Source organism: Solanum lycopersicum, chromosome 11, assembly GCF_036512215.1.
Source record: "Solanum lycopersicum chromosome 11, SLM_r2.1".
NCBI classification, from domain to species: Eukaryota; Viridiplantae; Streptophyta; class Magnoliopsida; order Solanales; family Solanaceae; genus Solanum; species Solanum lycopersicum.
In genome coordinates this window covers 3,062,430-3,075,933 of record NC_090810.1, presented here as the reverse complement: position 1 = coordinate 3,075,933, position 13,504 = coordinate 3,062,430, and the positions used below count along the sequence as shown (strand labels likewise).

Genomic DNA, 13,504 nt, shown 5'->3' with positions numbered 1-13,504 from the left:
CTAGAAATCATGAATCATCTATAACATACAAAAAAAATAGTTAATTAATTTTTTAGAGTTTATGATCAATAAATAAAGTTGCCTTTTCTAGTTATAATATAAAAAAATTAGTTAATTGACCAACTCTATCAGCTTATTTCTTTTTGGTACATTTTCTATAAATACATCAATTCTCAAGTCAAAAGTGCATATAATTTTTTCACAAAATGATGTACTTGGCCAGATTTTAGAAGAAGAAAAAGTTCCATCCCTAATGGAGTCCTGCGCAACACAAATTCAAAATAATCTAACTCCAGTAAATACGATACTAAACTCGGGTAAAGAAATAAAAACTCCGGGTTTAAGTTAACTTTTTCGATATATTCCAGCCCATAGTTTTCATCTATGGCCCAACTAGTTCAGTCCAGTAAAGATTTCTCCGAAAATTGTTAATGGGCCTTGGCCCATCCATTGAACTTCTAAAGCTAATCACTCCCACAATTTTTGTAAAAAAGAATATTTAGGAGACCATTTTCGATAAATCCTCGACTCGAACACAAAAAATAACAATAACCTTCACCAAATACAACTAAAATAGGCCAAGAAGTAACATAAGCAATGAATCAAACAGATTATAAGCACATTCCCACAACATTAAACAATAAAAAAAAACACAAAATAGCAGCATCCACAGTTGTATTGGGCCAAGCTAACTTTCGAGTCTAAAAGAAAAAAAAAGAGGTTTATAATACATATACCTAAAAGTTTCAAGAACTTCAATACAAATTTATTTTAACTTGAACGAGTTTTAAGTTTAAGAGTAAGATATAATGTCACGGACTTAGAGCCTCACTAATATTCCGTGCCCTACGCTACTTAATTTATCTTCTTAGGAGGTTTGGGTCATAACAGCAGAAACCATTGTGTTCATTCCACACATCCCATGTCCTCTACAAAGCTTATAGTATCCGTTTTCGCCCCATCGCTTCCCCCACGAGTTCTTTATGATCCAATATGGCTGATTGCTCAAACGCAGAATCGAGAACCCCTTTGAACCATAACCAACTAGCAATACGCCATGGTTAACCCATCTCTTTCCACATATTAACGGGCATGACACACCTCCGATGTACGTTTGCATAAACACAGCATTCAAACCGACTACACACAACAAAGTTTCAAGCACCTTTTAGACTAAAGGAGATCTTGATGCACATATCATACTGTGAAATGGTTTGGTACTTACCTGCGAGAGGTCCGTGATTGACTAAATAAGCAGCGATTTGTTGTTCGTCAATGGGAATATTGGTGAAATTGGAGACTTTTACCGCGACTTTGTCTGGGCTAAACTTGCATTCGCCACGTTTACCCGTATATGGATATGAATCTTCCTCTTCTATACCTCCTGCTTCGATTAAGTACTTGTATGCATTCGTCATTAGGCCTCCTCTGCATCCGGAATCACAAGCCTTTCTGTCCTTTTTATCACACTATGGAAGAGAGAAAAGAGAGGTCATCACTCATCAGTCATGAATATATCAAGCATTATACAAAGGTGTAAATTAAACAGGACATCTTATATGCAAATCCGAAAAGAGCTAACCGTGTTATCACAATCTACAAGCTGTTGTTCGCTAAGATTTAGAAGCTTGCCCGTGGCAATGAAGTTGGCTCCTTCAATAGATCCAGTAGTACTAAACGCCCAGCATGAGCCGCAAGACCCCTGCATCGATCATCCAAATGGTATGAACATCGATACATCATTAAAAGCCACAGCAAAATCTCCCATGTCATTTGTTCAAATAATGAAATACTACAAATATCGCCCATCTAATCTACAATCTTCATAATCTTTTATGATATAGTGTGTCCCCTGTCAAATAGGGTGTCAATTTATTGGTTGCTTAATGAAGTATGTCCTCAATTTTCAAATAAAAATAAAAGATCTCCTTTAACTTATAGTACTATATAGTGCTAATATTTCCATATAGTAGTAATTACTTTGATTTGGTGGCTTGGTTAGGCTTATACAGATAGATATTATTCCCTCCTAATATATACTATCTCCCTTCCTTTTTTGTCGCCTTTCGAATTTCAAGAATCAAAATAACTCTATTTTGTCCGCAAATTTTCCATAGATCTTTTAAAGATTTTGAATTATCAATTATTGTAACTCATATTACTTTTTTATATGTAATTTACAAATATATAAATTTTCTTTCAAAAAAAATTGAAGATTCTAAACGCAAATTTTTGTTCAAACTTGAATTGTTCGACTCTCAAAACATAAAAAGGAGTATATGTATTAATTTTTGTATGAATAGCTTACCTCCAAACAGTTATGAAACATGTACTCCCTCGTCCAACAATGGTGGTTCACTATATTACTTTTGGAATGTCCAAAAATAATTGTCTAATTTATGAAATCAATAGATAATTTTTCACTTAGTGCCTAATTTACCCCTAACGTTAATTATAATTATTTTTCTATGACAACAATGATAATAGTAAAATTATCTTCTATTTGTGGTTTATCAAGCCTTATGCACAGTCAATAGTGAACAAGTATTGTTAGACATGAGGAGTATCGGTCAATTCAGGATTTAATACATGAATTACCTACCTCCAGACCCGCTATCAAAAATGATCCTAACTAGTTAGGAAACGTGGTATTATTCACGTAAGTAGAATTTAATACGTGCATAACTTACCTCCAAACCCGCTATGAAATGATGTTTAAACTAATAGCCCGCTAAAAATGAAACTAAACTACTATACCTAGTGAATGTAATTTCACGAGTGAGATTCGGGAGGATGGCGTGTACTCAGTCTTTATCTGAAGCTAGCTCGGAGTTTCAATTATGAAATCCCGAGCTAGTTCTCAAGTCCACCAAATTTAATAGCGAACAATTGCAGCAACAACTAACAACAACAAATAATAGAATACTGCACAATTCTCACCTGCATCTTCACGTCAGTAACAGCACCTTTCTCTCTCCAATCAAAACTATTCGGCAAATCCTTCACTTCCATCGGCGGCGCGTGAGACCCAAACTCTCTCAACAAGGAAGTCCGATCACCACCTTTAACACCCATATACATCCTCTCGAATTCCTCCGACGTCAGATCGGAAAACTGCGTAACGCCGTGAACCGCCGTAGGATCCAAAGCCTGGTGCTCCGCCGCCCTGAGGAGATTTTTAACGAAGACTCCGAGGCGGTGTACGTACTCCTCACGTGTACTGTACTCTTTGTTGTATTCCTGTATGAATGACTTGAATCGGTGCTCGGCGGGAGTACCGAGGAGGTGGTGGTTGCTTCCGCCGTGCGCGGTGGTTGTAGGATTTCGACCGTCGGTGACTTGCCGGATTTTGAATTCTTCTGGAACTGCTGCTGCTGCTGATGTATGGTGAAAGGGAAGTAGAGAAAATGCGCATGTTAGAATTGTAACGCTTAACGCGTAGGTTAGACCACCTCCTTTTGCCATTTTTTCTGTGCTTTAGTTTTGGAGCTTCAATGAAGAAGATATAGGCAAATGGGTTTCATGTGACAAAGTGGTAAAATTACCATTTTGGTCATTTGTCCAAAGTTTGTATATATTGAACCATAAATAAAGTTAGATTTGATAAACAACCATTCGATATAATTGAGAATTTATCGAAAATAAGTTGAAACGACGTAACATGATTGAATTTGTAACTATCAACTGATATGGTGTTATGAATGAGATTATTTCTTTCTTTAACTAAATATCTCAGATTTAATAACTAGATATGAAAAGAATACTTGATAGAGTGTGTTTTCGCTCGAAATAAACCAGCATAACACGAATCTCAAATAATCGAGCTCTAACATTAAAAAAAAAAAATGTGAAGGAAGATTTGGTGTGGAGGGGTAATTTGGGAATGTAGAGTATTAAATGTTGCATGCAAAATTATCCACTTTGTTATAAGACACGTAGTGTGAGTTGAAGCGGCAAGCTTCTATTCGTTTGCCACGTTCACAATTTTGTCCACTTAATAAATTTCAATACAAAAATTGAAAGTCTTATTTTATACGATATTATTTGCTTCGACACAAAATTTAGTACGGTAGTTACAAATTATAAAAAAAAATATTATCATATAGAATAAATTATAAATATTTATTATTTTGGAACATAATCTCAAATTGAACCACTTATAAACATAAATTATTATTATTTTCTTAAATGTGGCACATAAAAACGTATTGTGTAGAAAAATAATAGTTGACATAAATCTTACTAAGACTTACGAGAAAGAGTTGCTCGAATGATAAAATATCGTTCATGAAGGGCTCGAAAAAAAGAAACAATTGGGCTGAAGTAAAAACGAAAAGTGGCCCAAAATGGATTGGAAAAGTTGGAGGCCCATTTATAAAGGCTATAGAACTCACTTATGAACCCATTTCGATTTCAAAATCAAATTGAAGGCAATCCAATTTTTATTATGAAGTTCTTTTCTTTTCGAAAAAACTATCGAAATATACGTCTTATATTTCTCTTATTTTTAATATCTCTTTTGATTTTATAAACCTCTAAAATATTTTTTTTATCTTTTAATATTTTGATGTACTCGAACTACATATTAATGTATTTGAACCACATATTGTGTATTCAGTTTATTTTATAATGTTTTGAAGCTAGTTTTAAATGTATTCGAGCTACATATTATGTATCTGAGGTAATTTTTGATATATTCGAACTTCATATTATGTATTCAATTTATGTTATAATGTAACCAAATATTCTTTAATGTATCCGAAAGATATAAATATTAAGGAATTATTATAATTAGCAAAAAAAAACAATGTAATTTACTTTTTACATTATGAAATTTACGTTATTTTTTTTTACTATTAATGAACTTTATAAAAGCCAAGATTTGACTAGTAAACTATTTTTAAAAAATATATATATTTTAACAATGTCAAAATTTAAGTAGTCACAAAATCAACCTATTTAATGTCATTTACCCAAATAATTCATCACCTTACATCAATATATATGAAGTAATTTGTGCTCAACATAAAATTAAATAAATAAGAGACTAAATAATATCCATTAAGGGTGGTTTTGATAGTTGGTTAGAAGAAATATTATATATACATTAGAGTTTTCACGAGTAATATCATATGTAAGTTAATTAAAACTACATATAGAATTAATATAATATTTGATTTATAATTTAAAAAAGTGTAGAATTAATATATGTATGCAAAATGTAATGTGATAAATTAGTCTGTTTATAACTAAGATGTAATTTTCCTTGTAACTAATTCATATATTACAAATATTTTTGTAATTCTATCCAACTATCAAACAATTCTTGACTTTATTTGTTCAACCTATTTTGTAAAAATGAACTATTTAAATTAATGTGAAATTTACATAGAAAATAATTTCCAATGTCATAATTTTCCCATTTTTGTTTGTCAAAGAAGAATAATTTTTTTTCTCCTTTCATTTGATAATCGTGCACGCCTTATTCACATGCCAAAAGAGAACACTTCAAACTTGACGAAATTGCCTTTCAAATTGGTTGATATTTTAAGTTTTTTTGTTTTTAGCAATCGAACTTTTATTTAGTAGAATATATTTTTTAAAAACTATACGTCATGTGAGATATCATTTGTGTTATATTTTGATGCAAAAATATATTTATGCTTTATGCAACAATAAGGAAAACACAAGTTATTTTCTTCATTTCAAGTTATTTATCTGACATTTTTATTAGTCCATTTTAATTTTTTTTTATTGATAATTTTTTAATTCTAATTTTTCACGTGATATATCTTGAATCATAAAATTCAATGATATTTTGATTTATTTTACATGTCTTTCGTTCAAAATCATAAAATTCGAAAAATATTTCTTATTTCTTAAATTTCATATCAAATTTAAACTAGACAAATAAATTAAAATACACTTACACCTTGTTTTATTGGTTGTTACCGGTTGTATTGTATTCTTAGTTTAAATATAATATATTTTGATTGTTACCTGTAATGACGATTTGGTATGATTACTTCATTATATTAATACTTTCTTTTCATTTTCATCTTCATTAATTATTGAGTAATCATATTTCATATTTTATCCTATCTTTTCACGTCATTTCTATTCATATTCTATTTTCTTTTAGATTTATCATTTAAATAATAAATATCTGATATTATTATGTAATAACACCAAATAATACAATATGATACATTACGAAACATAACATCGAGACAAGCAAATGACCATTCAAACTTTTTGAACAAAAATGTTTTCTAGCAAGCTAGTGAGAGTCCCAATTTTGTGTGGTCTGTAAACAAAGCCACCCACGTGGTTCCTTCTCCATGGTCATTGTAATAGTTTTCTTCTTCTTAATGGACCCTACTTGCCCTCCATTGTAGGAGATCCTTTCGAATCTTCTTCTCTTTCATCATCTATTTCTCTTCACATTTCAGCAAAAAAAATCCATTGACACAACATCTTGTACAGTTCAAAAAAGAAGAAAAAAGTGTATAGAAAGTTGTTGTTTTTTTGGTGAGATACAGAATGAGTGCTTTGTATTCCACTTTTATCTTGATTGATCTTCAAAGTTCTTGGTATTCAGCTAAACAGATACCCAATTCCACTTTTTGTTATTTAAATAAGTCCACGTTCTCAGCGGCATTTCGTCGAACACGTGGTGGGCGGGGTAGATTTCCGGCGCCGGCGGCGTCGATTCAGTCACCGGGAATCAGGAGACCAAGGGAACGTCCCGTTGCCGGAAATGGGTTGTCGTTGTTTTCTCCTAATTCACCTTCTACTTCGAGTTCTGAGGATGAGGTTGTGTCTGATTTGGACTTGTTCTTGGAGTTAGTGCCACTGAGGATGAGGAATGAACTATTTATGCATCAGGAGATTGGGAAGTTGGTTGAGATAGTTATGGATTTAGGCAGAAAGCCCCTCGCGCGATTTCCTTCCGGTGATTGGATCATTTCTGAGCAGCCTGTAATGCTTGAGGATCTTCACCATGCCATTTCAAAGGTTGTATGAGTAAATAAATAGTACTACCTTCGTTTCAATTTGTTTGTTTTAAAAGAATGCATCTTTCCTTTGTTGGCAACTCGATATGATTAAGACCACGAGATTAAATATCATTTTAGTATAATCTAAGTATCTTTAGTTTAAGATCACAAGATTGAAAATTCGTACTTTACTTGCTTAAACTCTGTGACAAAATCAAAACTAGATAAACAAATTGAAACGTTGTGTCTAATATAACTGAAAATTGTAGGATTGACTTTTTCATGTAGTAGTATAATAGTTAGCAGTATTGTCATGTAGCAAGATAGAAAATTGTGTATCTGATTGTGAGATCACCTTTGTAGAGTAGAAGTTCAAAAATTAAAACTAAAGATTGTGCTTTACCTTTATTTTATTTTATTTGATGAGTGGGAGTCAAAATTCATTGATCTGGATGCGACTTATGGTAATAAAATAATATAGAAGTACTTCTAAATAGTATGAATGTATAGTTATGAAATTTTCTGCTTAAAGTTGGTAGCTTTGCTTCATTATTTAGGTGGGGGATTTCTCAGATGACAACCGTTCGGGTATTGACAGTTCCCTACATCGTATTAGTGCAATTAGAAACCGTAAAATGCAAATTATTGGCCTTACCTGCCGGGTTGGTCGAGCTGTATCTGGAAGTGCTGAGATCATACGTGACTTGGTCGAAGAAGGTGGTTCCATATTGGTGATAGGTCCTCCAGGAGTTGGTAAAACTACCTTAATCAGGTATCAAATTACTGTTTGCTTTTTATTAACCTTCCGAAAGTGATTTTGTTATTGTTTAGAGCTACTTGTTAATGCTCAGTTTTTCTCCATGATTTCCTTCATATTTGTAGTTGTAGTATTACTTTGGAAGTTTCTTATTATTCAATTTCTGTTACTATTTAGTGTTTCTTGCATTTCAACTTCTATTATTTTGTTGTAGTGACTGTTCCCTCTTTTTAGTATTGTATTCTTTATCATTGTGTCTTGGCTTCTTCTCTCTCATTGTTTTCTTTTTTCAAACTGCTTTTACTTGAGCCGTTTGAGCCGAGGGTCTATCGAAAACAACCTTTCTATCTCCCAAGGTAGGGGTAAGGTCTGCATACACACTACCCTTTTCAGACCCCACTTACGAAATTACATTGGATATGTTGTTGTTGATTATCTTAATGAAGAGAATGACTGGTACATATGAATGAATGTGAAGCTCTTTATGTGCAGAGAAATAGCCAGAATGCTGGCAGATGACCAGAAGAAACGAGTCGTTATTGTTGATACATCTAATGAGATTGGAGGCGATGGAGATGTTCCTCATTCAGGAATTGGTTGTGCAAGAAGGATGCAAGTCCCAAATGTTAACCTGCAGCATAATGTGAGCAGTGGAATAAAATTTGTTTACATTTCCTACTATTTGTATAACTTCTGAACTGCAATCTAATACTCTTACTTCGAGCAGGTAATGATTGAAGCAGTTGAAAACCATATGCCCCAAACCATCATCATAGATGAAATAGGGACAGAGCTTGAAGCGTTGGCTGCTAGTACAATTGCTCAGAGAGGAGTACAGCTTGTTGGGACTGCTCATGGAAGTACGATTGAGAGTATAGTAAAAAATCCATCTTTACAGATGCTTGTTGGTGGCATAGAGGTGTTGAACCTTGTCCCTCTTCATTCTGATTTTATGTCACGATAATTTGTAATACATGTGAACAGTATGTTAAGTTTCAACTTTCTTTAACGTTTCCCAGAACAAAGTTTAGTCAGATATTCACGGGGAACATTTTTCATCTACTCCTAATATTTTATGTCTTTTTTCATTTTGAATCAGAGTGTTACTCTGGGTGATGAGGAAGCAAGGAAAAGGAAAGTACAGAAAACAATTCTCGAGAGGAAAGGTCCTCCAACCTTCACATGTGCTGTTGAGATGATATCAAGAACTCAATGTCGTGTTCACCATAGACTAGATTTAACAGTAGATGCTTTATTAGCAGGTACATCAGAGTTTGCTTTCCTACCCTTCCAGAATTTTCTTACATTTGCGAAATATGTGGACTATGTTTAGCAGCTGATATTAGGTTCTATATTTGATCTTTTTGTGGATGCAGGAAAATCTCCTTTGTTTGAGATACGGGGATTGGATAGTGAAGCCGAAAATTCGATCGAGTCTTCTCCTTTCACTCAAGAGGACGATGTTAATGACTTTGAGCTAATTGATAAAGTAGAAAAGAAGGATAAAATGGAGTCTGATAGGGAATATATAAAAAAGAAACCTAAAGTGGAGTCTGATATGGAGTATGTAAAAAAGAAAGACAAAGTGGAGTTTGACATGGAGCATGTAAAAAAGAAAGTTAAACTAGAGTCTGATAGGGAGTATGTAAAAACGAAAGATAAAGTAGAGTATGTAAATTATAGTAAGCAATCCAGTAAAGAAGACAAAAAGGTACAATTTGAATCAGACGAGGAAGATGATGATCATCCCAATTCCAAGAAATCAGGCACCAGTGGATATGCCAGCAAAAAAACCTCTCCTGTGTTTGTTTATACTTATAAGGTAAGTTCGTGTTCTTTTAGGGTATTATCATTTGGAGAGCTACATACACTTCATGTTTCTACTTTTTTTCTGCCTGCACCACACACATTGAAACTTGAAAGCAAGGCACACTACAGAAATTACTTTTAAGTACTCCCTCCGTTCAATTTGTTTGTTTTACTTTCCTTTTAAGTCCGTCTGAAAAAAAAGAAGGAATTTTAGTGACTCTTTAATTCTAACTTTCCATATGACATGTTTTAGATTACAAGATCAAATAACGTTTTGGTACATTCTACATATCTTTAGTTTGAGACCACAAGATTCAAATGGCTTCTTACTTGAACTCCTTTCCAAGTCTTAACGAACAGATTAATTGAAACAGAAGGGTTATATGTTTTAATAACTTGGATATGTTTTATCACTCAACGAAAAGAAACTTGAGAATCGTTTATTATGCAAAACGATTGGAATTCCCATGAAATTATGTTTGGGTTTTTTTGGACTCATGGATACACAACCTGTCTCGTACTAATCTGTGTATACTTAGTCTTGACAGATGTGTAAATTCAAGCCTAACCTCTTTCTGGCTTATTGTAGATTCAAGAAGCTGATCTATTGCAAGTTGCAACTGTTATGGGGCTAGAGGAAGAAATTGAAGTAACAGATGATATTGGTATTGCAGATGCTATTTTAGCATCTAGTGCTGAAATGAAGCAGAATCCTTGGATTCGTAGCGTTGCCAAATTTCATCAAGTGCCTGTCTTTGTTGTAAAGGTATCTTAAAATGCCCTTTACTTACATATTTGTTTGTTTCAGGTCAATCACCTGGCCTTCTAGATTGTTGTGAATCTAGAGACCTCCATCTTTATCTCCTTGGCTAGGGAAAGACGCTCAAGATTATTCCTTTTTCTTACTCGAGATAAGCTGCAGTTTTTAAATTACCATTTCGTTGCTTATTATGCAGTCAAATACCATGGCACAGATGGTGAAGGCTATCCGTATGATTCTTGGAATGGATTCTATTCACTCAAAACAACCATTGAAAGATTCATCAGATATTGAAATTCAAGATGATGCACCGAAAAGGAGACCTACATTGGAGGAGATCGATGCCTTAGAGGTTTGCCTCTATAACTCCCAGGATATATGTTTGATATTAAATCAGTAGCATTTCTAAGGGAGATTATCCCGTTTAAGTTTTATTTATCTCTGACTTTTATAAGAGGGTAATAGTAATACAATAAGTGGATGATCATCATAACAAAATTTTTATTTGATCAAAATATGCATATGATGATAACAACCGAAGAAGTTGGCTCCTCACATTAGAAACTCAATTGATGGAATATACATTTCTTTGTCTCGTGATAGGAGGTCCGCCTTGCAATTGAGTACATCGTCATACCTGGTGGTGAGGCTGTTGAGCTTCTCCCAAGGCGCTCTGAGATAGTTGCCCAACAACTCAAGTTGGTTGAGAGTTATCAGTTGGCTGCAGAAAATTCAGGTACCGAATCAAACCCGAGACTGCAAATCCTTCCACAGAAACTATACAGGAAGACTTCTGTAAAGACCTTGAGATCCAGTTCAAGTCGGAACAGCACAGGTTCCGACTCATGGATTGGTAAGAACGGAGGCACTGGTGTTGCTCGACTCCCTTTCTTGCCTGAATAATTCAGATAAGTTCCTTTACCGCTGCTTTAACCTTCGTTGAACATGTTGAAGGCAATGTACAGTGATGTATATCTGTATCTAAACCCCTGTAGATTCCATTGTTTGGTACAATTCTTTTCGTCGCAGTGTTGTCTACTCATGTATTCCTTGCTAAAGGCATTTTCAATACTATGTACAGTGATGTAAATCCTTCAAAGGAATGAAATTTAGTAGCACTCATTCCATAGAAATAAAACAACATTTGAAGCTAAAAATATGAGTCCCCTTCTTGTATGTGTTCTTGAGCCTGCTCATGAGCTGAGAATTTTTCATGATCATATATATTATCATAAGTGGGAAGATTCAAAGTGAATGTAGAAGAACAAGACCAATTAGGATTTATAGAATTTTAAAGGGAAAATTGTATATAATAGTAAACTAATAACCTAAAATAAATGGAGTAGCTAGGGTTTGATTTAATTGTGCTCCATAGCAAACGTTTGCAAAAAATTGCCATGCAACTCTCTCCCAAATATCTCGCTCGCCACTCTCCTCTAATCTCTCACTCGCTGCCTCACTTTTTATACAAACACAAGTGTCTAAAAATTGTTTCTAATTATATAAAACAGAGAAAATTGTATAAATACATATATTTTTGTTTCCCTCTCTCCCCTTTTTCAGATCTCGCTCCCCACTCTCCAAATCTCGCTCGCCACCCTCGCCTTTCTCACTTATACAAACAGAAGCGAAATGCATGAATTGCGTTTCTGTTTGTATAAAGCGTGAGAAAATTGTATATACACATGCAAGTACATATATTTTCGTCCTATAGACTTATAATTATACAATAAAAATACTCCCCTGCCCAGTTTCTTTTGCCTTTCTCTCTTTCTCATTTTATACAATTTTCAAATTGTATCTAATTTCTCTCTTTCTCGTTTTATACAATTCGATTCAATTGTATATTCCTTGTCAAGTCTCTTTTGTCTTACTCTCTTTCTCATTTTATACAAATTCAAATTGTATATAATTGTTCTATACATTTATAATAATACAATTCGTTTTATACACTTCGTTTTTATACAGTTCTCTGCCCAAGTGTCTTTCTATTTCTTGTTTTATGCACTTCGTTTTATACAATTTGCTTCAACTGTATATGTATAGCGAATTATACAGTTTTTATGTTTGCTATGGACTGCAATTATGCAAACTTTGCTATAACATACAAATATGAATTTTTTATTTGCTATATGTGAAAGTTGCCCAATTTTAAATAAGTACATGAATCAAGGTTTTTCTATTTTTCTAATTAATTAAATAATAATATTTAATTATTTTTTGACTGATGAGTTATTTATTAAAAAAGGAATGTGTTAGAACAAGAGTCAATTATAATTTCTAAAATTTTGAATAAGTACGTGAATCAAGCCTTCCCTCTTTTAATCTTAAATTAGAGAATATGAAAAGTTGTAGCTAAATCAATATATATTACTACCAAATATAAATTATCATCTTTGTTACACTTAAATTCTTTAGTTATTTTCTTCTACTACCAAATATAAATTTATCATTTTTGTTACATTTAATCGCATTCTACTTAATGAGAAGGAGAGTTTCATCTTCTACAAACTAAATGTTTTATAATTAATGTTAAAACATTTTATCTTATGTATAATTATTAATCTAATTTCAATATCTTTACTCTATTTTATAAGACGAGAAAATTTTTAAAGAAGTTGATTATAAAATAGTGCCTCAATGTTTATTTTTGCTACTTTATTTTGTCTTTTAAAACAAATATAGAATTTATATATCGAAATTATAATAAGGAGATGACTAAGTACAAAAAAGTTTTTTTTTATGAGTTAACTATACACTATAAGCATTTAGCATTTTACTTTTCATATTTTTGTTATAACTCAAACATAATTTCAAAAAAAATTATGTGACTTTTAATAATTCATATTTATTGTTATAGAGTACGCGTGTAACACACGTGCCTAAAGTAGGATTAAATAATAAAACATGTATCATATTACAAGTGGAAAGACATAAATAAAAAGTTACATTATAATCAATCATAATATCATACTTCTACATTTTTTCACCATTTTTATAAATATTTATCGTCTTAATGACTTAATAAAATGTCTACACCATATATGTTAGAAATAAATTCCACTGACAATATCTCTTAGGGAAAAGACCAAATAACCACGTGATACCATATATACTACCAATTCAATTGGTTTACATTTAAACGCAATTAGGAGTTTTTTTTTTTATATTATCTTTTTC

The 13,504-nt window shown here is 32.6% G+C and overlaps 2 protein-coding genes across 2 annotated transcripts; one reads left to right on the top strand and one right to left on the bottom strand.

Moving 5' to 3' along the window:
• Positions 1–611: 611 nt before the first annotated feature.
• On the bottom strand, positions 612–3,943 carry LOC101266086 (probable cysteine protease RD19D). Its single transcript, XM_004249996.5, has 4 exons — positions 2,941–3,943; positions 1,583–1,702; positions 1,226–1,469; positions 612–1,140 (listed from the first exon to the last, which is right to left on the bottom strand). Exons 1-4 carry the CDS (start codon positions 3,463–3,465, stop codon positions 869–871), a joined length of 1,161 nt encoding a protein of 386 aa, XP_004250044.1. The 5' UTR covers positions 3,466–3,943; the 3' UTR covers positions 612–868.
• Positions 3,944–6,129: 2,186 nt separating this feature from the next.
• LOC101265790 (P-loop containing nucleoside triphosphate hydrolases superfamily protein) lies at positions 6,130–11,481 on the top strand. The gene is made up of 9 exons (XM_004249994.4): positions 6,130–7,017; positions 7,556–7,770; positions 8,248–8,398; positions 8,483–8,674; positions 8,855–9,017; positions 9,132–9,577; positions 10,154–10,330; positions 10,521–10,676; positions 10,928–11,481. The coding sequence occupies exons 1-9, from the start codon at positions 6,544–6,546 to the stop codon at positions 11,225–11,227; spliced, it is 2,274 nt and encodes a 757-aa protein (XP_004250042.2). The 5' UTR covers positions 6,130–6,543; the 3' UTR covers positions 11,228–11,481.
• Positions 11,482–13,504: the final 2,023 nt, after the last annotated feature.